The sequence below is a fragment of the Daucus carota genome, chromosome 2 (assembly GCF_001625215.2).
Source record: "Daucus carota subsp. sativus chromosome 2, DH1 v3.0, whole genome shotgun sequence".
NCBI lineage: Eukaryota > Viridiplantae > Streptophyta > Magnoliopsida > Apiales > Apiaceae > Daucus > Daucus carota.
The window spans coordinates 38,781,231-38,806,977 of record NC_030382.2 but is presented as its reverse complement, the minus strand read 5'-3'; the positions used below and the strand labels follow the sequence as shown (position 1 = coordinate 38,806,977).

The following is a 25,747-nucleotide window of genomic DNA, read 5'->3' as shown; positions in this document are numbered from 1 at the left end:
ATTTCTGCTGTATCGTGTTCGATAAGAATCTAATCTGCTACGAGCCTATGACCTCTGTTTGCATGGCCTATCTGTACTTTTCTTAGGAATACTTTAAACTGTCCTTGTGGTTTACCTCTTTGGTGAAAATTTTCCATCATGCAGGGTAATGTACGAATGTTACGTGGATTACAGAATTAAACCAAGGCAGAATAAACTGAAACGTGAAAAGGTAATAAACAGATTCTGGACATCCAGGGGGATAAACAACAGGAGAATTTGTGCTTCTCAAAGACAAGATTTCACTCAAAGAAGCGTGCCAAAATATAAGAAAATTACACAAAGACAAGTGTCAAGCTAGGTATCAAAATCGATCATATTTATTAGCCATTCGGGTTAAAATGGTTCACATCAACATCATCATGTTCAGCCCAGTTTGGTTTTATATCAACATCATCAAATCTTTCTGTTATCACATAAGCTGAGCAAATGGGGGAACAAAGGCCAATGTTTCGTTTCCGTCTACCTTGGATGATTTCATCTGCACCAGCACCTCCTCCTCCGGTTGCAGCTCAAAGACCTCAGCAAGCCCCCTTGAATCCATCTCAACCGGAAACAAAAATTGAGCCAAGTGTGAACCCCACGATGCTGATAGGGTTAAAAATGGGGCGGGGAAAATGGGGAACCCGCCCCAACCCGTCTCGAATGGGGCAGATCGGCCCCGCTAATAGGGGGAATGGGGTAGTGACGGAGAATGATTTTCTGCCCCGCCAAAATATGGGGATTTGTTGAATCCCGCGGGGATTCCCCGCCGCTCCGCATATATTTAATATAAATAAATAACTATATTTAATATAATATATTTATTATATTTAATATTATTATTAAATAATATAATACACAAAACTATAATTTTACAATGTATAACATGTTTCTTTGATTTCTATTATATTTAGTTTTTTTTCTTTTAATATACATGTCTCGTATATTTTTATTAAATTCTGAAGAACAAATTACTAAATTTTAAAGTAATTAATTAAAGTGTAATATTATAGCAGCGGGGCGGAGCGAAATTATATTAAATCCCCGGTGGGGCGGGAATGGGGATTAAAAATAAATCCCGCGGAAAATGCGGCGGAGACGGAGCAGGAAAAATATATATGGGGCAGAGCTGGGAAATAAAGTACCCACCTCGAACCCGCCCCATTTTTAACGTATTTGAGGACCATTTAGGCTTATGAGCATAGCCCCAGCTGAACCACCACCTCCCATTCAACCTACTGTTGAAAGCCAAAGTGAGCCCATTACAATCACTTCTGCCCCCAAGATATTTTGGGGGACCTGTGAGACTTGTATCAAATATGGCACGGTGGTTAATATCACAAAATCTCATCTTTTATGATATAAAATTGTTTATGTTTTGAGATGATTTGTTGATCCAATATCAGTTATGTAACTGATAATTCTGAACATGGCCGCATATGTTGCTGCTTATGTGAAGTTCGATTGTGATGCTACTATGCTCACACTAATGTAAGTTGGATTGTTCGAGATTTGATTGTAATACCTTTTGATTTAAAAAATTTAAATATTCGCGATCTAAAACAAAGCGGTTATATGTTTAGCTCGTTTTTTGTTTCTTAATCGGATTGTAATTGGCAGTTCGAGAGAGTTTGTCTCGGCTGAGTTTCAATTATTTACTCCTTCCGTATCATATTATGTGTCTTATTTTAACTATTGAAAAGACAAGTTGACTAAATTTTGACCACAAATTACATATACTATCCAATTTAAAAAGATTAAAAAAATTATTTTATTAGAAAGTATATCTAATCCCCTTCGATATCCATTTTTCAGATTTTTAAAATAATTAATAAATTTTCTTTAATTAATGGTCAAAGTTTGGTCAAATTGATCCCTCGATAGTCAAAACATGACACATAATATGAGATGGAGGGAGTATTAAATTCTACGCTTTTCGTCAAAAAAAAAAATTATTATAGTAAGTCATAATTTATAATATTATGTTATTTAATATTTTAAAATTCAATTATAATTACTATTTATGTAAAAAGAATAAAAGATACATTAGATTTATCATAACTAATTTATATATTAATATTAAATAATGGTGATTACTTAAATTTATATATTAATATTAAATCAAACCCGTATTTATTGAAAGCAACGTTCCATCATTCATGCACTCTTTGTCATTCTCATTCCCTTCAATTTTCAGCATAAGAATCGAGATTCTGTGTCTTATACATTTCTTCTTCTTTTTTTAATAATTTTTCTAAGCCCATTCTCTTTACGTTTTATTTAAATGGTTGTATTTCAGGGAATCTATTTTACGTTTTCGAGAGACAGTCACTCATCCCTCCTTAAGCATTTGCTTCATGAGTTCGGGGTCATTCACTCATTCTCGTGATAATGTTGCTTGACGAATATTTCTAATTTCTTATTATTTTTTATTATTTTAAAATATATAATAACTCCAATACTAATAAAATATCAATCTAGTTGATACTCTTAGACGACCCGTCGCAATGTTAATGGTTTACTAGTGCTATATTTGCTGCTGAGGACATGGCCATGTGCAGAAATGGACAAATATAGGCTAAAATTGTGAATACAGACTACACAGTACTGAAGATTGATATGAGTTGGTGCATATATATATTGATCGAGGCATGACTTGACTCGCAACGAATATAGATGTATCAGGGCGTGAATCACGATTACATGGGGAGTACCAGTACGAACAAAACAACGGTGATACTAACTGGAATTGGATGAGTTCGAAACGTCCGCTATTATTTTTTTTATTTCTGAAGCTTATTGTATTCAGATTCATGTACTTTGAAGTTCATGCGGTTTGAGTTATTTTAATATTCATAAATCTAATATATTTGAAAATGTATTAAAACTTCGAAAATTTTAAAAATAAGTGACATGAGCTATTAAATATTGATAAATCGTCATATGTATTAAGAAAAATAGTTTTTTCTTAATACATTTGATTCTACATTTGATTATAAAGTGTTCTGTGTTGTTCTTTTTTTAAAAGTGTTTTGTTTTGAGCAATGACACACACACACAAATATATATATATATATATATATATATATATATATATATATATATATATATATATATATATATATAGGGGTGGGTTCTGGTACAAACTTACAAACTTTATACGTTCAACACATATATAATTTGAGTTCAACATTTTTTAACATATTTTGTTGAACATCGATTAAAATTGTGTTGAAAAAGTGCATAAACTGATTTTTCAATGTATGAACTAAGTTAAACGTATTATATAACTGATATTTATGTTTCTAGACCTCACCCAAACCCCAGAGATATAGTTTAAGCATCTTTATAGATATATTCAACACAATGATAATTAGTGTTCTACACCCGATGTTGAACCCCAGTTATAAATATGTTGAAATCACGATTTATTTATGCGTTATTTTTAAAAATTGTGATGTTTTTTGAAGAATTTTCAACATGGATACTTTCGATAACTAAGGATTAACACGATGAAAGAATAAAAAAAAGTTTGTAAGTTTGTAACTTAAATTTTTTTTTATTTGATCCTATCCCTATATATATATATATATATATATATATATATATATTATATATTAGTTAAATAAAAAATATTAAATTAACACAATTTTGATAGAATAACCAAGTAATTTTAATTATATGGTACCTCCGTCTCGATGGGTTGTATACGCTCACTTTTTGCACGCATTTCGAAACTCCAATAAAATATAGTTATATAATGTTTTTTCAAAATTTTCCTTTTTTGAATAAAAGTTTAAACATCAAATTTTTATTCAGAAAAAGAAAAATTTAAAAAAATATTGTGAAACTATACCTTAAAAGAGCATTAAAAAGCGTGCCAAAAAGTAGCGTATACAATTCATTGGGACAGAGAGAGTACATGTTTGGTTATCAGCACTTCTGACATTTTTTTCCGCAAGAAGTTAGTTTCTATTTTTCTTGACCCGTTTGCGTGAAAAGTGAAGCATTTATAAAAAATTGAGAATGCAATTTCTTTCCAAAATATTTTAATCACCTATAAATCTTAATTTACTTCTCACTTTTAATCCACTTCTTTAATTTTAATTTAAACAAGAAACACTTTTACAAGCTTATCAAACTGTCCCTAAATCAACGATGTTGATTTTATGCACGGCTACATCGTGCTGGTGATTAAATGAACTTATTAAAATGTAAGTTATACTTATCATACAGCTTTTTTTGCTATTCAATTTTTTTATATATATTTATGTCTCTAATTATGGCAGTAAACGACAATTCATGCACATGTACGGGCTGTACCTTGATTTCGTACGTGTTGAGATCAATTTTTTTTTTTTTTTTTTACCTTCTCCTCATGCCATCAGAGCAAGGTACATGAGGTTTATCAACTATATTCGAGAGGAGCATGTGAGCGGAGACAAGGTCCATGGCATACCCAGGCTCCAAAATCCAGCCACTTTGCAAGATTCAGATCGATTTCTTCAGGTGGCACTCTCTAATTCCAACGAGGATCTCGTCATTCTGGCAATAGATAAAGCGACCGCTGATATTGTCGGTTATCGAACTAGAAGTAAGGCCTGCTTCTTTACGGATACTATTGGCCCCGATACATCCAGCGTTTTTCCTGGCATTACGCGTTACCAGCTTCCGTTCAGTAGTGGATACTCGGGTATGGAGGTAATTGCAGGGTCCAGGAGGAATATTTATTTGGGGATTCTTTAATTGGATGAATGCATCACGCATTTACACGATCTTGACGATAAATCCTCTTTGGCTCGGTGCATGCTGGTTACCATTCAGATGGTTTCCGAGGCCATTCGCTACATGTACTCATTTTAATTGCTCCATCTATCCCGACGTTTGGATGTCTTATTTAATTCTTTACATTTCAAAACTTACTAAATATAGTAAGATTTTTTGATATAAAAATCAACTATGCAACTACTTTTCTCTCAAATACTTTTTTTCTTTACAACAAATATTAATGAGTTCCACCAATATCCTCACTTTTCTTACTTTTTCACCGTTATTTTAAATATTTTCTTACTGCATTGTCAAATGTTATAGATATGTGGAGAACCTTCTGGTTGAACACATTACCGAGACCAATGAGGCCTACCTCCCCACCGCCGCCATGTTCACCTTCGAAGAAAACTGGAAACAACTCTCCACCAGAATCCAAGAATCAGTCGGCGGTGTAATTTACCCTGCATTTGTGTTACCCGCTGCGTCAAACAAAAATGTAACATTAACCTCAATCACCCCAACTCTGGGCCGAAACATTGCTCTCCTTCTTTACGTATGCGACTCATGTACCAACATCCCAGAGCCCACAGTCAGTATTATTGGCCGCAACGGACTTTGCGTCGATGTGTATTCTAATTTGTACTACGATACATCACCTATTATCATGTGGCCATGTAAGTCCACCAATAACAGCAATCAACTATGGACTCTGATGAATGACGGGACAATTCGATCCCAAGGAAAGTGCTTGACTGCATTGGTTATTGGAGCTGCGGTGATCTATAACTGCACCACTAAGCTCGCGGCTTCTAGTAGTATCAGTTGGAAAATCGAGGATAACGGGAATATCATAAACAAAGATTACAAGTTAGCTTTACACGCGGACGGGGGGGTGTTAGGAGTCAATTGAGAATGAGGCTGGTATCATACTCGTCGAAGCAAGCTTGGAGTTTAAGTAACAGCACCGAACCAGTTGTGACACCGATCAGAGGCTACAAGGGTATGTGTCTGCAAGCATCTGGCAATAACACTGTCCAGGTCAGCAGCTGCACGGACCAAAGTGTCCAGCAATGGGCCCTCTATCCTGATGGCACTGTCCGGCCAAGTATGTCGACTACAAAGTGTCTCAAGTCGAAAGCCTCTCCGGATGGTGAAGTTGTGGTTCATGATTTGTGCGACGGAGGTAAGGCTGAACGGTGGTTATTCAATCATGACCGCAGTATTTCTGATGCGGTTAATCAATATGTTCTGGAAGTGGAGAATCGGAAGATAAGTGTTGTGAAACGTTCTGCAGATGCGCCTACCACGCAACAGATCTTCGATATAAACTTTGTCTGAGCTGAATTACAATTTCTCGGTTAGATTCAAGACCAGTGCAATTATAAGCTTTGGTATATCCACTTATGGAAATCCAAAACAATTAACAAGTGATAGTATATCACATGTAAGAGTAAATAAGGTCTTGAACAATGTCATTTGTTCTTATTTTGTTTTTAACTATACGAGGAAGAACATAACTTAATTGATACTTTTAGACTAGCCGTCCAATGGGTGTCAATTTTGACACATAACTCAAAATATTATTTTCTTTATTTATACTCTTCCAAATTGGAGTAAATTTCAAGAGTGTGGCTTCATTTTACACCAATTCGCATTTTTGTGGCTGAACTTTAAAAATAGCAAAACTGTGGCTCGAGTTCACCTCCGTCTTTTAAAAATGTGGCTGCCGTCAAGTCCACACTAACGGATCTAACGGAGGGAGGGGTATTTGTGGTTTTTTTTAATTTTCTGCAACGATCAGAACAGTATCATCAGAGAATACTAGTCATCAGTTTGTAGACTCAAACAGTGAACAACCAAAGCACGTTAGTCACTGAACAAACAATGAACCCCAATTTTTCTGGGTGAGTTTATACACACACAATACATACGACCACGGCAGCTCGAGAAGGGTAGGCTCGCAGCTTCGCTCAGCAGACACTGAGTTTAGTTTCCATTTATAAGAGAACAGCGCAGACAAACTGTCGGCCTACGAATGTGGTTTCGGCGGCGGTGATAATCAGCCAGCACGGCGTTGTTTTAAGCCTCTCGCACCTTCTGTACTCTCTTCTTTTCTCGGCCTCTAATTTCACTTTAATTAACTGTATATACAACTATGTGCTTTTCCTGTGTGTATATAGGTTTGTAGGTTGGTAAAACTATCATCTTCATTTGATTAGGTTGTGATTGAGGCCTAATTATTATAGAATCTCGATAAATGAATGATCTTGATAAATTGTTTCGCATCTTTTCTCAGCAAATTAATAGAGGGTTTGTGGTTGTGTATTAGGCCTTGATGAATGAATTAAATTTTCCGGGCCTGAGATTGTTTATTATAGAGGTTTAACTTATAAGGTAGCACTTTTCTCACTGTTGGTTTATTTTTTTTCTTTTCTTTTTTATTCTAAGTTTCTTTTAATCTCATAAATACCCCTCCCTCCGTTAGATCCGTTAGTGTGTACTTGACGGCAGCCACATTTTTAAAAGGCGGAGGAGAACTCGAGCCACGTTTTTGCTATTTTTAAAATTCAGCCACAAAAATGCGAATTGGTGTAAAATGTAGCCACATCCTTGAAATTTACTCTCCAAATTATTTTTAGCACTCTTCTTTCAAAATACACTCTAATGGTTGACACTCCATGATGCCAAATATATTAATAAGGAAATAATATTTTATGTATTGTTGGGACCACAAATATTTTATGTATTATTGAGATCACAAATGAAGTTGACACCAAAGTGGCACCCATGCCAACTCACTTGGCATCCCAATAACACCCTAACATCTTCAATGGGTTGCTGACGAGAGTGTCGGTCCATGTCATGCCACATGGCATTGTCACCCCTCTTGGCACCTTCCGTTGGAGATGCTTTTACTGCCGACGTGGCCATGTGCACAAATGGACAAATATAGGCCTAAGTTGTGAATACAGACTACACAGTACTGAAGATAGATATGACTTGGTGCCCATATTCATCGAGGCATGACTTGACTCGATCTATAAATGACCTGCAAGAAGGGTAAAAGTGTTGAGCAGTAATTTTCCATGCAAAAGATCTATAAATGGTCCTTGAGGTTCCATCCATATATCTTCACAACAACTCGATAACTTCTGTGTGTAAGTAGTACTGTTTTTCTCATGCTCAGATCATACATTAGATTAAGTTGATGAATGATTCTTTAATTACTTCCATTAGCTACTCTTGACTTAATTAAAATTAAGTATCTAATTGTTATTGTGCAGGAAAATAGCGATGTCAAGTATGGTATCAAGGCTATTGTTTTTAACAGTTGCAGTGGCATGGCTTACAAGTAGCAGCATCGGCAGTGCTGGAGATAATGTGCTGCTCATGTCAACAGAAAGGATTGCAGAAAAGTTGACATTTCAGCCCTTGTATCCATCCAGTTCTACTGATGCCATCAAAACAAGGTACATGAGGTTTATCAAGTATATTCGAGAGGAGCTTGTGAGCGGAGACGAGGTCCATGGCATACCCAGGCTCCAAAATCCAGCCACTTTGACAGGTTCGAACCGATTTCTTCAGGTGGCACTCTCTAATCCCAGCGAGGATGTCGTCATTCTGGCAATAGATAAAGCGACTGCTGGTATTGTCGGTTATCGAACTAGAAGTAAGGCCTGCTTCTTTACGGATACGAATGGCCCGGATACATCCAGCGTTTTTCCTGGCATGATGCGTTACCAGCTTCCGTTCAGTAGTGGATACTCGGGTATGGAGGTAATTGCAGGGTCCAGGATGAATATTTATTTGGGGATTCTTGAATTGTACGAATGCATCACGCATTTAGACGATCTTGACGATAAATCCTCTTTGGCTCGGTGCATGCTGGTTACCATTCAGATGGTTTCCGAGGCCATTCGCTACAGGTACTCATTTTAATTGCTCCCTCTATCCCGACGTTTGGATGTATTATTTAATTCTTTACATTTCAAAACTTACTAAATATAGTAAGATTTTTTGATATAAAAATCAACTATCCAACTACTTTTCTCTCTTATACTTTTTTTCTTTACAACAGATATTAATAAGCTCCACCACTATCCTCACTTTCCTTACTTTTTCACCGTTGCTTTACATATTTTCTTACTGCATTGTCAAATGTTATAGATATGTGGAGAACCTTGTGGTTGAACACATTACCGAGACCAATGAGGCCTACCTCCCAACCGCGGCCATGTTCACCTTCGAAGAAAACTGGAAACAACTCTCCACCAGAATCCAACAATCAGTCGCCGGTGTAATTTCCCCTGCATTCGAGTTACCTGCTGCGTCAAACAAATATGTAACATTAACCTCAATCACCCCAACTCTGGGCCGAAACATTGCTCTCCTTCTTTACGTATGCGACTTCTGTGCCAATATCCTAGAGCCCACAGTCAGTATTATTGGCCGCAACGGACTTTGCGTCGAAGTCTATTCTAAATTGTACTACGATACATCACCAATTATCATGGGGCCATGTAAGTCCACCGATAACAGCAATCAACTATGGACTCTGATGCAAGACGGGACAATTCGATCCCAAGGAAAGTGCTTGACTGCATTGGGTATTGGAGTTGCGGTGATCTATAACTGCACCACTGAGCTCGCGTCTTCTAGTATCAAGTGGAAAATCGAGGAAAACGGGAATATCATAAGCATAGACAACAACTTAGCTTTAACCGCGTACTGGGATGTTAGCCGGAGTCAATTGAGAATGAAGCGGATATCATACTGGTCAAAGCAGGCTTGGAGTTTAAGTAACAGCACCGAACCAGTTGTGACACCGATCAGAGGCTACAAGGGTATGTGTCTGCAAGCATCTGGCAATAACACTGTCCAGGTCAGCAGCTGCACGGACCGAATTTTCGAGCAATATTGGGCCCTCTATCCTGATGGCACTGTCCGGCCAATTATGTCGAAGAAAAACTGTCTCAAGTCGAAAGCCTCTCCGGATGGTGAAGTAGTTGTGGTTCATGATTTGTGCGATGGAGGTAAGGCTGAACGCTGGTTGTTCAATCATGACCGCAGTATTTCTGATGCGGTTAACAAATATGTTCTGGAAGTGGAGAATCAGAAGATAAGTGTTGTGAAACGTTCTGCAGATGCGCCTACCGCGCAGCAGATCTTCGATATAAACTTTGTCTGAGGTGAATTACAATTTCTCGGTTAGATTCAAGACCAGTGTATAATTATGAGCTTTGGTATATCCACTTATGGAAATCCAAAACAATTAACAAGTGATAGTATATCACATGTAAGAGTAAATAAGGTCTTGAACAATGTCATTTGTTCTTATTTTGCTTTTAAGTATACTTCGTTCATAGGCACATCTGCATGTTAGCTGTTCTAAATTCTAATATGCTGTTCAAGAAGATATATGATATCACTTGGCAAAAAAAGGAAAAGAAGCACATGTAGGTGTTGTATTTGTCGTAAATAATACTCCCTCCGTCCAACTTCTTTTGTCTTGATTGATTTTTTGTTGTCAAATTGACTCAACTTTAACTGAAATTTACATGTATTAAATAGTTTAAAAAAGTTATAAAAATATATTACTAAAATCTATATTTGTTCTACTTTAAGATGTTTTTTTCGATTTTTAAAAGTCATGTAAGAATAATTACTTATTACCGATCAAAGTTTGGCCAATTTAACCACAAAAAGTCAAACAAGACAAAAGAAGTGGGACGAAAGGAGTAATAAAATATAGAGAATAGTCTACTATAATGATATTCAATATATTAATTAATGTTAGCATATACTTTATGGAAAATATTTAGCTTCTTTAAACTAATCACACACTTCATTTCATTATAACCGATTTGCATTGGAAATTTGAACCGTAACTTGTTAATCTCAATTCAACGTAAGATTATTGAAGATGTAAAATTCTAAGCTTTTGAAATTAAGCAGATGCGCATGGGAATTTGTTTATTGTACTGTCATGAAGATTCGCTGCATTATCATGGAAGCGCGAGACCACGTTAGGGCCGAGTCTGCCAGACACTAATATTTGGAACTACTGTTTCAATAAACTCCTCAGTCGCTTCCTGCACCTACTTCTAAGTCCTTCCTCCATAAACCTCCAATATAATTATTTTTCTATGTACGCTTATTTTATTATCTCCGGCCATTGGCTCTGGGCCACCGAAGAGGAAGAAAATGAGAAACAATGAATAGAATATTTATGTTTGTTTCTCTACACCCAAATGCTTTGTTATCTACTACCCGTATTATACTTGTTATGGCCTCGTTTGTGATGTTCCTAAAATAAGTATGAGTATGCAATACGTAAAAATGATAGTTCTCCTGCGAACCTAGGCTCTGTTATTATGATAAGTGACCAATTCTCCTAAAAGAGGAGGACTTATTCGGATCATATTCTAACAGAAACCATACAATAGACAAGCCTGGAAGGGATGCTAACTTTTGAACGAGACAGCTTTGCCCAATGCAAAATGTAATCCGAGCCGAGACGAGCCAGAAAAAATAAAGTCAAACCGTTACTTGACTCTTAAAATAACAAGCCAAAGTATGTTTTGATGGTACCATATTATAGTTAATATTCTCCTGATCGATTTGATATATTATATGTTGAATTCGGCGTTCAATAACATGTATATATTACGAAATTATCCTAAAAATATTGCATTTTTTCGAATTTTAACGAGCCGAGCTCGAGCCGAAAACACTAAAAGCTCGGCTCGAGCTCGTTTTCTTAACGAACACATTTATGTGTCCGAGCTTGAGTTCTTAACGAACCGAGTTTTTATCGAGCCTAGCTCGAGCTTGTTCACGAACAACTCTAATGGAAACCAATATGAAACGTGCACATATAGGAAGAAGGTAAGATAATTACTTCCAGATGCAGAATTCGTTTTTAACTAACTGCACACGAGTTTTTATACGAAACTATATACAACTCCTCGTGGTACATCAACTTGCAGAGTTCAGTACTCTAATCTAGACACATGCCTATGCGCTCATTGCGGCTGTTCTAACAAAAATTATGCATCGATTGCGATAGCATGATGAGCAGATAAATTCGATGTTCCCCGATGAATCACTTTCGGTTTGCGATTATTCGATCCAGTCGTAACCTTAAAATGTGCTAAAGTCGCTAGCTCATTAACAGCCTCTCCCAGATTCGCATTGCAAGCAACAACATCGGCTAGTAGCGAAGCTACTGTAACAGCCGGGACTATTTGAAATAAGTCTGTATCGGGCCATAGCTCTGTTTTTAGCGACGATTTCATGCTCGTCGCAGCAATTTTGGCTTTCAGAATGTGAGAATCCGCCACTGGTGATCTTGTCATGGTCCGAATCGACAATGCTAATTGTGTCAAAGCAAAACTAGACTCTGTGCTCATCTTGGTGCAATGTTGTTGCACTTTCTCCCTGATTTCATAGGGTATCTGTAAAAAATAATCAAATATCTTAATAATAAGAAATCAATGTGAATTGCAAAGCTTACATATTAGAAGTGACGAGTTTAGTACCTGGTTTTCTAAGTTCAGGTATCCGTTTAGTGCTTCAATTGAGTATGCACATTGACGAACGAGAGCTCCAACTTTCAGGTACTGGTCCCAGGGATGTCGATACCTAAAACGGCCGTGCCGGGGTTCCCATTTTGCAAAATTTGCCTGTATTATCGAATTAAATTCAGCGGATTGGTAACTTAAAATGATATAAGAGCTCAGTCGAGTTGAATGTAATTTATTTCTATTTGGTTGCATTTTGCATCTCGTACCAAGGTTTCTTCAGTGCCTTTTGAATTCAGAACGCTCTTATAGGCTTGCAGTGATGCTTTTTTATCTTCTGTAATTTCACTCTCTGATATGTTAAAGTACTCATCACCGAATCCTGTAAAACATATTTCAAATTGCCAATTATTTAGAAGAAATTCATAATTTTATAAAATCATATAAACAGAACAAGAACAATAAATATATCGCTGTTTTGTGTTTTATAACAATTACCTTCAAGAAAAGTTGCCAGTTTTTCCATGTTAGTGGCAAGTTGTTTGTGAAGATCATCACCAGCCCAGGCCGGAAAAATTAAAATGCATACAAGAATAGCTGTAGCGCCACCAGTGAAGACGGCAGAGAGTCTTTTATGGGCCATAGCTATGACCTCATCATCACGATAGCCCGATACAGATATCAAACAGAACGTTAAGATAAATATGACAAGGCCGTAGTCATATCTGGCTTTCATTTTCGGAAAGAATCTTATGAATGTCATCAGAGCAGCTGCATCACATACAATTTTTTTGTTATTGATGTAACATAGTATGTACCAACAAAATATTCTACAAAACTATTCAAAGCTGTGAGTAATGTCTAAATACATGTTATATTACAGAACATACTAATTCTCCGGAGAACTAGTTCTCATCCAAGTATATGTACCTATCAAGAAGACCGTGGTTCCAATCGCGAAGGGCTCAACTTTTTCCCCAGATAAAACAGCTAGATGATGAGCGCCAACACCAAGTGATCCAGCCAAAAGTGTAGCAATTGCTCTATTCACACCTTTTCCAAGCGTCGCTCCTGAAAAAGTAATTAATCCAAATTGGTCACTTCACATGATATCAAAGCTCAGACAACTCTCAGCATTTAAAGTTTTAGGAGAATTAGTCACTTAACATAACGAGATTAAACCAGGTATTCATATAATCATATCTGCGAAGAAAGAAGCGAAAAACATACCTACTGAGAATTCGAAAACTACAACAACAGTCAAAACAGCCCACATTGCAGCAACACCGAAACCATCATACAGAGTGTTGAAATAGAAAAACAGAGAAACTAATGTAATGGCCAATCCCACTTTACAGGCATGGATGATTCTTCTGGGATCATCTTCTCCGAGTTTCTTCGCTTTGCAACCTGTATCAGCTATGCTTAACCATAGATTTACTGGTAAGGCCTTGAGCCAGGACCATGCACGACCAATTGGCCCTGAATTTTGTTCATTTACAATATTCGTCATTTTCGGATAAAATCAGCCGAGAACTAAACGAACTCGACAAGGGTGCGATATTTAATATTTTCTGATATAAGCTAGCAAATTGCTAGCTCAAGAAGATGAGATGAGATGAAAGAAAAGATGCTTAGATCTATGAATTTACTTAATGCAAAACTGCGGATATGGACATATACGAGTGAATATATAGAAGGTAAAATACATACGGGCAGGTAGGGAAGAGTGACTCGGGAAAACAAATTTTATGACAAATAAGTGAATGATCACGTTTTCGTGCGTTCTATGACCTGTTTCCTGGAAGTTGACTTGTTTGTCTGGATGCAAGATTTTAATATCAATTTATCGATTATACTCTGATTAGGCCAATACTTTTTAATTTATCAAAAGATTTTAAATAATTTTTTTATAAATTTTAGATCAATAGATCTTGGTTCCGGTCCACGATTTTCATAATTATAATTTTAAAATATAAAAAAATAAGATTTTACTTAATCCGGTAAAAGAATCGATATTATCAAAAGTACTATGTATTATTTTTGGTATAAACCGACAAAATTAGTTTATAATAATGAACGCGGACAACACTGTCGACAGCTCGGAACCGACTACAGCTAGTGCTGGCGATAAAACAACTAGCCAGACCATATAATCGCTCACTGTACGCATCAACATAGTCAAAAACTTCTGCATCAGGTTTGTACACGTTCACAGGGTACATGATCAGTTGTTATCATTATTTTGCAAGCATATGAAAGCGATGGAGACGAGTAGGTTAGCAAAGTGTTGAAATTTGCTTATTGTGATGTTGCTATCGATCATATTATTGTATATGCAGAGGTTTAAGAGAGTTTGAATGATAACCCGCCAGCCTTATCAATTTTATATGAGTGTGCAGCCCCATGTACCCATGTTAATGTTACAGATGTTCGGTGGAATCATTATTTATACTTAAATGATTCATCACATTAGCCGTTATTATTAGTAGTAGTAGTTGGGCTTTAATAATTTGCTTCAATATAATATGCTACCCGTTTTAAGTAAATTATAATAATAACTTATGTATGACAATGATAATTATAATAATAATTTATAAATTATTAGAAATATAATAATAAAAATAAGATTGATGAATTATTTCTTCAAGTAATGTGATTTTATTTAAAAATCATAAATATTTAATTAATTGTTAAAAAATATATATTACCAATTTCCGAGGTTAAATAAATTTCAACTTATATTTATTTTAAATTGACTTATACTTGAAAATGATTTTAGAGTAATTTACAATTTTTACCGCAAAAATTTATGCACTTTTTCGATTTGATCTCAAACATTTTTTTTATACGCACCCGAATGTTTAAAAAGTGCTTCGATATGTACTTCTTTGACCATCTTCCGTTAAATTGATCGTAAAGTTAACATAGGTGGCGTTTACACTTTGCACCCACAAGTTTAATTTTTTTCATTAATATTCTGAAACAGAGTACTTGAAGAAAAGATCGAACTTAACAATAAAATCAAATCTCCGACAGGACGGGAGTCTAGAAGATGTCGACTCTCCATGACAAGTAGTTTTCTCGAGTTGCGGGATTCAAAATATGATTGTAATACTCTTTAGATTAAAGAAATTGGATATTCAGTGTTTTAAGCGATCTAAAAACAAAATGATTATTTATTTAATTTCTTTTTTCACAATCAAGTTGTAATTACATTTCGAGAGTTGTCCCAGCTGAATTTCAATACTTGTTTCGCTAAGTAATTATATTTTAGTAAAATTATTTGTTTGTGAAAAAAATAAAAATTTAGCCGGCATGATTTAGAATACAATAAATATTACACTTTTAAATTGGATTAAATATTTAAATTGTCATTTTAAGTTCTTTATATGCAAGGTCTATGCTTAAGTAAGAACGTTAAAACAAGTAGTGGTGGTTAGATGTGAAGTGCAGAGCAATCATGTATTGGGCGTTCGTATCCAATTTGCTATTGTTATGAAATATAAAGGTGGATGACTTTTGGCTCTTGGATTGACCTCATGACTTTTGGCTCTTGGATTGACCTATCAATAATGTATGTGACTTTTGACTTTTCACTTGTCTTGTAACTTATCTACCAAGGACCTATAAAAGCCACTTGTTGAGCTTGCAATGTGATGAGATGAATAATACAATCATGTCTACTTCTTTTCTCTTGTCTAGCTCTCTCAACTTTCTTTCTACATATATTATTACATAACACGTTATCAGCACGATATGCTTTTTCATTTTGTTATATGTTGTACGGCTCCCTCTTCAATTTTGTTTGTAAGACTACTCTCCTGCTTTGTTCACAAATTCTTGTACTTGATATTTTAAGAGGATCGATGAAGATTGTTCTTGCTACGAGAAGTTTGTTGTTCTTCCGAATTAGTGGTCTTTCAAAGACGACATTCTTGAAGTAAGGAATCTTGAACTCAAATGAATTGATCATCAAATCATAAGATTTTAAGGTAAGCCTCCCTTCACCATTCTTTTCATTTTATGGTACTATACTAAATTTATATTTTTGAGTGATGCTAGTTTTGATATTCTCCTAAAATTATACTAAATTAGTTGTACATTAAAATTGAGAAGTTTTGGATATTTTTGAAATAGTCCCTTAATTTTCTATAACTTCAACTAGTTAGTATTCTTGATATGATACATGTAAGTAAGTATACATAAATGGAATCATTTTAGATGTTTACATGTTTTTAAGTTTGCTTTTGGAATAGCTTTTGAAATAATAGATTTTGGATGTGGATGTTTATAGTTTTTGGAGTTAGTATAGACTGATATGGATATGCTTTAGTCTCTTATGGATTTAAACACATTATTTGGATATTTTTGGATTTGAGTAAATTATTTTGACTCTTTTGGATTCGAATAATTCTTTGGATTTCAATAAACTATTTTGGACTCTTTTGGAATTGGATGAAATATTTTGGATCTCTGTTCTCGGCTCTCTTGGAATCTGAATATGTGTGAGATACTTGTTTTTTTTTTTACTAATGAAAACCATGTTGCTATTTTTTTCTGCCATATTATATTTTCAGTGATCATTATATATAATTTTGATGATTACCTTCGGTTGATTACTATAGATTTATATATTATGTCACTCTCAAAATATGTGTAGAATTCATGTGATGATTCTCACTTGCGTTCTCTTTCTCGTACACTACATTATTTTTAATTTGACAAATAGGATATATGAAAAATTTATATTTGTGTACATGTGATCAATTTATTATGAATCCATAAAAAAGAAATCATAATTTATTAATGTCTCTCTAATCCATAAATTGTACATGATTAATATATAGTAAGTCGTCCTAATCTTTAAAAGGTCATGAGTCATATGTGCTCCACTTTATCCTAAAATTGATTTTTCTCAAGTCATTATCTATTTCATATGAGTTTAAATTGATAGTAAGCTTTATTAATGACTTGGCTAATTTTTCTATGAGAGAGATAAAAATTCTATATCATTCTTATCTATGTACATTATGTATGACCTTACCTCTAGTCTTTGTCTATGTATCTCGGATTAATATATGATACACGAATCCTTACTTGTCCATATTTAATCTTTCTTCTTAGAGGACATCCTAAATTTTGAGATAGTCAAAACTTTATATATTATGGTTTGGAAGAGATGGCTTATGGGCACACATTATGTCTTGCTCACATATTAAATATATTACATATTCATGCTTCAGATAAGTGATATTATGTGATCTCTATGTGATATTCTTGATGTTGATAGAATGTTAATATCACTCCATGTCTTTAAATTTAAAATTGATTTAAAACTTAACATTTGTAAAAGTGATTTTTTTTATCTCACTTGAGCTACATGATGTTGGTATTATCGACAACACCTATTTGACGTTGTTTTTAATAGATTGATTGTATATAATTGCACCCAGAAGTTGCACGTAATAACAACTAGAAGTTGTCTCTCTATAATAAAATTCTTTTATCATCACACATTGACGTTGTGTTTAATTTTTGTGAAATTTCTAATGGATATTGATCATATTTTTCATAAATATAATATTGAGCGAGGTCTATAAAATCAATGTTGTGTGTTTAAACACTTGATTACATTCCAGAAGAGTGATATAGTAGAATAATATTCAAATCATGAGTTTATCCTAGATGATATAATATCCCTGAAGGATGGTTCTATATAAAGAATAGTATAATATTTGGATATAATAGATTTTGATTAAATAAATATTATATTATGTCCCGCAGATACAATATTATGCAATTGATGAAATATTTGGGGTGTTAAATGCATGAGTTGATATCGTGACTAAATGTGGTTTACTAAATTTGAATTATTGATGAAATGATTATGAATTGCAACAAATAATATCGTACCATTATGTGACAGTATTAGAAAATCAGAGGATATCAACCATGATAGTAGCAATGGTCATGACATTACAAATTCTCTAAGTCATATTCTTATTATGTGTATAAGGAATATTTCTCTTGATTGATATAAAGATGACTAGTATCAATATTTCATATCTAAAATGAGTCATCCAAAGGGGAGGATTATATAGGATGCCTCATTATAGTTTTTCTAAATATAAGATTCGGGAAGAGAAAGTATAAGGCTCCGGAAGAGCATGTATAAGGCTCTCGAAGAGCATGTATATTTTTATCTACTCTCAGAAGTACATTTTACTCCAGAAGAGCATATAAAGTATTGATGCAATTATTCTCTCCCAAGAAAATTGATGAATAAATTTTATATAATTTATCGCATTGAGATATTAAGGCCTTTAAATAGTGAATCTAATTCATGACACTAAAAGTATTTTGGATAAAGATTCTCCACTAATTTATAATAAGCATAATTGAAATTGATTTTGAAGTAAACCAGAAGTTTACTTATAAGTTTACAGTTTGGCCTGACTAGCTAAGCCACCTTAATTTGTTAAAGATGCGAATAGTAATTTTATATGCACTTTTGTTGAAGAACCTGTAGATTCTTCTTCTCAGTGGTACATATATTATTTGCTTATAAAGGAAAATTGATCACCAGCAAAGATATAATTGTGATTTATCATCTTTGAGAATAAATTAATGAAGATATGACATGAGATGAAAATATCATATTGTTGAACAGTGAGATATTTTGTGAAATATATGGTTGTATACAAAAGTATTATCAACTCGCAGCCTGACGTATGCGAGATTCATTATTTAAAATATATATTTATAATGCTGGTGCATCTCATAATGAGTATTATCTCAAATTAGTGATTATTTTGTATCACATATTTATCGATTCGCATCATCATATAAACAAAATTTTCATAATCTCTCCCCATTTAAATAAATTATTTGGTCATCACAGATTTTCCACCACATTAGTAAGATCGATTCCTCAATTGGATATATATTACATATGAGTGCATTTGGAATCATCAATATGTATTTGTTGTGACTTGATTTAATGAGTTTGTTTTCCCAAAATCAGGGGGAGAAAATAAATAGCCGGTGAAAGTAGAAATATGAGAATGAGTTATCATTGCCTCATCTTGATCCTCAAAACAAAGAATATGAACCAGAAGTTCATAAGATAATTCATTTTGATGACCAGAAAATATATGTCATGGACACCGGCTACATATGCTCCTATGATTTAAATGTCGCAGAAGGACAACCTCAAGATACTACTATGTCTAAAGAACGCCTGAAGCGTGATAGGCAAGTTGGTTCCATATCTTATACAAAAAAAAAGGTTGAAAAGGAGCAATAATTGATGATGGCTAGATTGAGAAATCAATAATTTCTGAATGATCTCCGGAAGAGATTATAGACATGGCATTGAAGGATCTCCAGAAGAGATTATAGACATGACAAATTAGAGAAAATAAAAGTAATGAAAACTATTGAGATTTCGATATATTATGCCTTGTCCAGAATGAAGTGGAACCATAAATCGAATCGACGTCGATGATATTTATAAAACTTGAGGTTATTGATAACAATGAGGATCATGAGGCAGAATTTGTTAGAAAATATTGATAACATTGGCCAAAGAATAAATGATATAATTGAGGCAATTACAAAGAAAAATTATTTGGACCAGTAGTCCTCTCACACCAGAAGTTGTGAAAGTGGTGCGCCCTATGAATCATTATCTCTAAAAAAAGTAGAGAGAAATTTTTGAAACTGCAGTTCACACACCCAAAGGTGTTAAGTCAGTGGGATATGTATGATTATTTGTGCGAAAATAAAATGAAATTATAGATATGTAAAGCTCAAATAATTGTATGATAACCTTGTGTTGGTTATGAAGAGTAATAGTATTTGTGGTGGAAATCATTATTTGATTGCGAAATAATCCCGCAATATGTGAATGTTCAATTTAAGTTTTATACGACCCACTTGACAATAATCATCCTAGAAGGATCTTAACTGCCAGAAGCAGTATAATAAACTCTCGAGAACTATACCCTCTCAAATGGAAAAGGGATTCTGGACAAATACGTGTTATCATTGTATATCTATAGGTGACAACTCATAAAGTCTCTGGCCAGAGCAGATGGAAACTAGAATGTGTTTCTAGTTAACATTGAATTGAGTTGCACCTGATGTTATATTATGTGATAAAGTGTTTTTTTGGTGTATATATTGAAAGAAGAATTACTCTTAGATGAATGATATGTTGTTATATGGGAATCCCAGAAGGATTATAAATACACGATGGTACACTGACTTTTCTGAACACTTGAAAGAAATTCTCAGTCCTGAGGTACCGTATCTAAGTAAACTATGACATGTTTTATCATACATGGTTTGACATAATTATTTAAAGTAAGTCTCCGCTTTCGGTTAGTGTTCATTGTTAAGGGATCGCTCGCTTTAAGAGCGTGTTAATCCTGAACTTACAAAGTGATTTTATTCGATCTCCACTAACATATTCTATAAAGTTTTAAGCTAATTTTGCAGGCGTAAAGAAATAGGGGATCAAAAGTTGAATAAATTATAGTGGATATTTTCTTTTGCTATGAATTTAATTGTTGCAGGCAGCATCACATGCAAGGAATGATGATTAAAGGAATCCAACAGATTTCTTCACAAAGGCACTTCCTACCACTCATTTCGAGAAATTAGTACACGGGATGAGCATACTTCGACATATTTACTGATTTTTATAGTTATATCGTGACGTGGGGGAGACATAAACGATATGTTTTTATTTTGTACAACTCATGTACTCTTTTTCCTTCACTAGGGTTTTTCCCACTGGGTTTTTCCTAGTAAGGTTTTAACGAGGCATGACGTTGATACAAGTCATCCAAGGGGGAGTGTTATGAAATATAAAGGTGGATGACTTTTGGCTCTTGGATTGACCTCATGACTTTTGGCTCTTGGATTGACCTATCAATAATGTATGTGACTTTTGACTTTTCACTTGTCTTGTAACTTATCTACCAAGGACCTATAAAAGCCACTTGTTGAGCTTGCAATGTGATGAGATGAATAATACAATCATGTCTACTTCTTTTCTCTTGTCTAGCTCTCTCAACTTTCTTTCTACATATATTATTACATAACAGCTATGAATTTGTATATTTAATTTAAAATAAAGAAGTTCTAGAAGTGAGAAAATGATCTAAATATCACATTTTTTGAATATAAGTGTCTAAAATATCATATTTTATATTGTGGATCCAAAATACCTAATTAAAGGGACTCGCAATATGTACAACATGCGTATATTAAAAAAGGTCAGGTGTGAGGGAGTTGTGCAAGCACCAAACTGCAGTTTTATTATTTGTCCAAGCATGTTTGTCATGGAGGCCCTCCGCTCAGTGTTTTCTCGAGATGGTAGAATTTTGACGCTAATTAACTAAGTTTCATCAGGCAACACCTTTTACAGCAATATAATCTATGCATAGCACTCTTCCCGGAGGACGTATACTCGAATAGAGCGGCTGCCAACGAAAAAGTTATAGGAAAGATACACCCATGTCCGACATACGTTTATTCCGCGCTCGAATATTGACAGAGCCGCTGAGAAGTTGAGATGAAAGCGTAGTATTTATGTATAGTCTGAAAAAAAAGGACGACAAGAAGATCAAAAGATAATAATATGCAAGGAAGAAGATAAGAAGTAGAAAGAATTATGTATATATTCCCTTCCATCAAGTAGATAGACGCATGGTAAAATACGTGTAGGTACAGTGTTTGAAGAAATACGCATATGTCATGTGCATGTCTTGGCATCAAGGGAGGTGGATCATGCATCCTATAAGCTACTCACATCTTACATTTGCGTAACTCGTATACACGATTTGTGAGATGCGTGTTTAACTGGTTATTTAAGTCAGTTTTTTGGCTTAATGATATTCTGGACACTGGATGCTAAAAAAAGAATAAAAAAAGTCTTTCACCCTCTAGAAGTATATACCAAAAATTTATAAATAAAATTTTTCAAATTTAAAATATTATTTTATAAATACATCAATTTCACTATTTAAAATAAGTCATTTTTTTTAGTGTCATTTTCATATCTTTGGCATTGTTTATTTTAAATTTGTAATATTTTATAAATACATCAATTTCACTATTTAAAATAAGTCATTTTTTTAGTGTCATTTTTATATCTTTGGCATTGTTTATTTAAAATTTGAAATAAAATCTGTATGTCATGCTAGCTACAAAGATTATCTTTTGCCATTATAAATATCAAGTCATTAAGTTCGGATACATTAACACATACGAGTCTTAGTAATTATGTCTTTTATTTCACTTTAGCATGATACATACGTTGACCGGTGCATTAGCCCTTCGACTTCATATAAGATACCGGAGTCTTATTCACTCACTCCTCCCTCCAGCTAAAGACTGTATGGTCTCGGATCCGTTGAACCTCACCCATACAGTTTTGAAAGCTTTTGTGTGATTGATAATGATGTTAGAAGTTTAGTTCGTGCTGGTGAAACAATGATGTTCGATCAAACTGATCCTGGGTTTGATTTTCCGCTTGATTTTGATGATAAGGATGACGGACATGCTATAAATAATAGCCATTTTTGTCAGCAAAACAACACTATGGAAATTAAGAACTGCATCATCACTCAACCCTTTCCACTACCACTTGAGGAGAGATATGATGATTAAGGCATTATCTTTGTTTATGGAATCGTCAGGAGTTGAAATTTTGGCACAACTGTGGATTCTAGTGAAGGACCGTGATCAATTGAAGCTGAGCACTTGTGAACATCCCTACTTACTTGATCATATGTTAGCAAGATATAGAGAAATATCTAGACGATTCACTTTCCCTGCAGAGGTTGAACTAGGATCATCTCTTGGGCTTCCTAACCGTGTATATGCGTCCAAGATATCTGAGTGAAACCTCAAATGTTGGATACTACAGTAAAAAGGAATACCTTCAATTACAACATGCTATGGAAAATGCGGTGCGTGGATTAGTTGCTATACCTATATTTAGTGGCAATCCTCTTGAGATGTCTTATTCAGCAGTGTTGGAACTAGTTTCTTAAAAGATAAAGACATAGAAATGGAAAATTTTTGTCATGCACTCCAGGTTAGTTTTACCTTCATATATGTGCAACTTGATGTTTCACCTACTATACTTTTGGTTGTTCTATTGTTCCATCTTTGAGACAGCACTAATGTGTGGGACAGGTAAAAGGCTAGATGAAGTAAGAGATTTCGGTAAGTAGTTACATAACAATAACTTGTTTACGTTGCACGTCTTTAGCATTATTGTGATCTATTGTAATGAACTTTTTCTAAAACATGAGTCTTATATGGATCTTTGTTGTCTAAAATCACTATGAATTGGAAAAGTTTGTGTAATGGTACTACGTAACTCTTCTACATTGCTTGTATCTGGATATAATAATAAGTGTGCATGTTTAAAGAGTTGTTGATACCTGACAAAAAAATTGAGTAAACGTGGATCCTGATCATAAGGGCAAGAACTTTTTTGTCCTTAGTTTTATATATACTCACCGGATGCATATATTTAAACTGATATTCTTAAAATTATATTTTTATAGTAATATATTTCTAACTAGAGGAAAACATATAATAAGTAGCGACAAAAATCTACTAGGGGCAAAAATAATCTGTATTGCTTTAATTTTCTAAGCGAAAGGAAGAGTAGATAATAACTAGTCTTGTGCACTAGTTTTCTAAGTGAAAGAAGTGTATATAATAACCAGTCTTGTGCACTTGTTTTCTAAGTAAAGAAAAGTATTAGATTTCGAGAAAAAAATTGAACTAATAGTATTAATTGTAGATAATGTTGTGAAGCGGTAAAGAATCACATAGTATAAATATTAAAATTTTATTTTCCGTGGTATCATTTTACAAGTATTGGACATTATTTTCTGTGTTATCATTTTAGTATTGAACAATATAATCAATATGGACATGACTTGTTTGTTAGTGAAGGATTTAGATGTTCGAAAAAGATAAACTGTATATATAAAATTTAATATAATCAGTTAGACTATTGTATACAAAAAGTTGAATAAATAAAGATCGAATTTTGAAAAATATACTTATATAAGTGAGAAAATTGAAAAAGTTATTATATGAAAAACGATTTTAGAGTTGAGTTTAACATAACTGATTCAATGAGTTAACGTAAATCGATTAATTATCGTTACAAAATATTATATAACACCCCTTATTTTCGGAGCTGGATCCGCCACCGAAAATGACTATATAAAAAAATAACAACTTATAAATCTTAAAATATGATTAAGAAGATGAAATTAACAAGCCCACGAGTAGCTCAAGCAGGAATGGGAATTTTGTATAAAACATAAAAGCTCCCAGTTCTTTTTTGTTTTCTCGTATCAAATATACTTCTCAGTTCCTGACACAAATAAAAAGTTAAAAAAATTTCTGGCTAAGTTTTCATTGATGATTTAGTTCTTCAGATCTCTCTTAACTTAGAAGTTTTTCACGACAGATTTGAAAGTGAGAATTAAAGTTGCGTTCGCTTCAATGGAATAGAACAATAAAAAAAGAAATTTTACAGGAAAAATAAGAAATCATGAGACAATATCGGCTATATATAAGTAAGTTTAAAATTTTTTATAATGAAAATGATAAGAAAACATAATAAAGAAGTGATAAAATTGGATTAAAGTTTTTAATTAAATAACATAAAATAAATAATATTGAAAAAATTATAAATATTTTCTCTGCAAATTTATACTACAAATCCATATCTTAAGTTCTTTAAAACTCTCTTGTCTCTGTGGCTTAAACAATCCCGTCGGGATCTGAAAGAAGAAAAGCCCAATGGGCCACTCTAACCCATTTGATCCTCTACCTCGAACCATAGAGTTAATGCAATTTCTCCAAATGTATATTCATAATTATTACTTTCATGGTCCATCTAAAAGTTATCAGGTTTGATCACGTTGCGGACGGTGCGGTTCATTTCTAAAATCACAAATCAAATTATATGTGTGGTTTGGTTGAATATTCAAATCGTGTAAATTACGCCACAAAAATGCGGTGCGATGCGATTTGTGCGGTTTGTACGTTTAATAATAAATATTTTTAATTGAAATTATGAATAAAATTTAAATATATTATAATAAAACATCTTTTATAATAAATTTATATGATATTTATCATTTCAGAAATACAACTACTAAAAAGATATAAACAAAAATGTATATATAATAATAATGATTACTAAGAGACAGTTTAGCAACAGAATGCAAAAGTACCAACAGATTAGCGACGGATAAAAAAACGACCGATCTACAACAACGACGGTTTAGCAACGGATAAGAAGACGATCGATCTACAACAACGACGGTTTAGCAACGGAATAGGAAGGCGACCTAACAACGGTTTTGCAAAGGAAGAAAAAA

The 25,747-nt window shown here is 33.9% G+C and overlaps 4 protein-coding genes across 4 annotated transcripts; 3 read left to right on the top strand and 1 right to left on the bottom strand.

Annotated features, from left to right (window-relative positions):
• The first annotated feature begins 4,419 nt into the window (after window positions 1–4,419).
• Window positions 4,420–5,701, top strand: LOC108207515 (abrin-b-like). Its single transcript, XM_017377954.1, has 3 exons — window positions 4,420–4,722; window positions 4,846–4,871; window positions 5,113–5,701. The coding sequence occupies exons 1-3, from the start codon at window positions 4,420–4,422 to the stop codon at window positions 5,699–5,701; spliced, it is 918 nt and encodes a 305-aa protein (XP_017233443.1).
• Window positions 5,702–5,703: 2 nt separating this feature from the next.
• On the top strand, window positions 5,704–6,129 carry LOC108207514 (abrin-d-like). Its single transcript, XM_017377953.1, has one exon. It carries the CDS (start codon window positions 5,704–5,706, stop codon window positions 6,127–6,129), a length of 426 nt encoding a protein of 141 aa, XP_017233442.1.
• A 1,680-nt stretch (window positions 6,130–7,809) lies between these two features.
• LOC108206892 (abrin-b-like) lies at window positions 7,810–10,140 on the top strand. Its single transcript, XM_017377322.2, has 3 exons — window positions 7,810–7,949; window positions 8,076–8,717; window positions 8,959–10,140. The coding sequence occupies exons 2-3, from the start codon at window positions 8,086–8,088 to the stop codon at window positions 9,977–9,979; spliced, it is 1,653 nt and encodes a 550-aa protein (XP_017232811.1). The 5' UTR covers window positions 7,810–7,949; window positions 8,076–8,085; the 3' UTR covers window positions 9,980–10,140.
• Window positions 10,141–11,710: 1,570 nt separating this feature from the next.
• LOC108208261 (aluminum-activated malate transporter 2) lies at window positions 11,711–13,987 on the bottom strand. The gene is made up of 6 exons (XM_017378779.2): window positions 13,545–13,987; window positions 13,245–13,385; window positions 12,813–13,085; window positions 12,584–12,696; window positions 12,333–12,476; window positions 11,711–12,248 (listed from the first exon to the last, which is right to left on the bottom strand). Exons 1-6 carry the CDS (start codon window positions 13,825–13,827, stop codon window positions 11,841–11,843), a joined length of 1,362 nt encoding a protein of 453 aa, XP_017234268.1. The 5' UTR covers window positions 13,828–13,987; the 3' UTR covers window positions 11,711–11,840.
• Between the last annotated feature and the right edge of the window lie 11,760 nt (window positions 13,988–25,747).

Excerpts from the sequence above, each read along its gene's own strand:
- LOC108207514 (XM_017377953.1), top strand. The coding sequence starts at position 5,704 with ATGAGGCTGGTATCATACTCGTCGAAGCAAGCTTGGAGTTTAAGTAAC.
- LOC108207515 (XM_017377954.1), top strand. The coding sequence starts at position 4,420 with ATGAGGTTTATCAACTATATTCGAGAGGAGCATGTGAGCGGAGACAAG. Across the intron at positions 4,723-4,845 it reads GTGGATACTCGGGTATGGAG|ATGGTTTCCGAGGCCATTCG; the intron begins GTAATTGCAGGG and ends GTTACCATTCAG. Across the intron at positions 4,872-5,112 it reads TCCGAGGCCATTCGCTACAT|ATATGTGGAGAACCTTCTGG; the intron begins GTACTCATTTTA and ends CAAATGTTATAG.
- LOC108206892 (XM_017377322.2), top strand. The coding sequence starts at position 8,086 with ATGTCAAGTATGGTATCAAGGCTATTGTTTTTAACAGTTGCAGTGGCA. Across the intron at positions 8,718-8,958 it reads TCCGAGGCCATTCGCTACAG|ATATGTGGAGAACCTTGTGG; the intron begins GTACTCATTTTA and ends CAAATGTTATAG.
- LOC108208261 (XM_017378779.2), bottom strand. The coding sequence starts at position 13,827 with ATGACGAATATTGTAAATGAACAAAATTCAGGGCCAATTGGTCGTGCA. Across the intron at positions 12,697-12,812 it reads ACTGGCAACTTTTCTTGAAG|GATTCGGTGATGAGTACTTT; the intron begins GTAATTGTTATA and ends TATGTTTTACAG. Across the intron at positions 12,477-12,583 it reads AAGGCACTGAAGAAACCTTG|GCAAATTTTGCAAAATGGGA; the intron begins GTACGAGATGCA and ends TCGATAATACAG.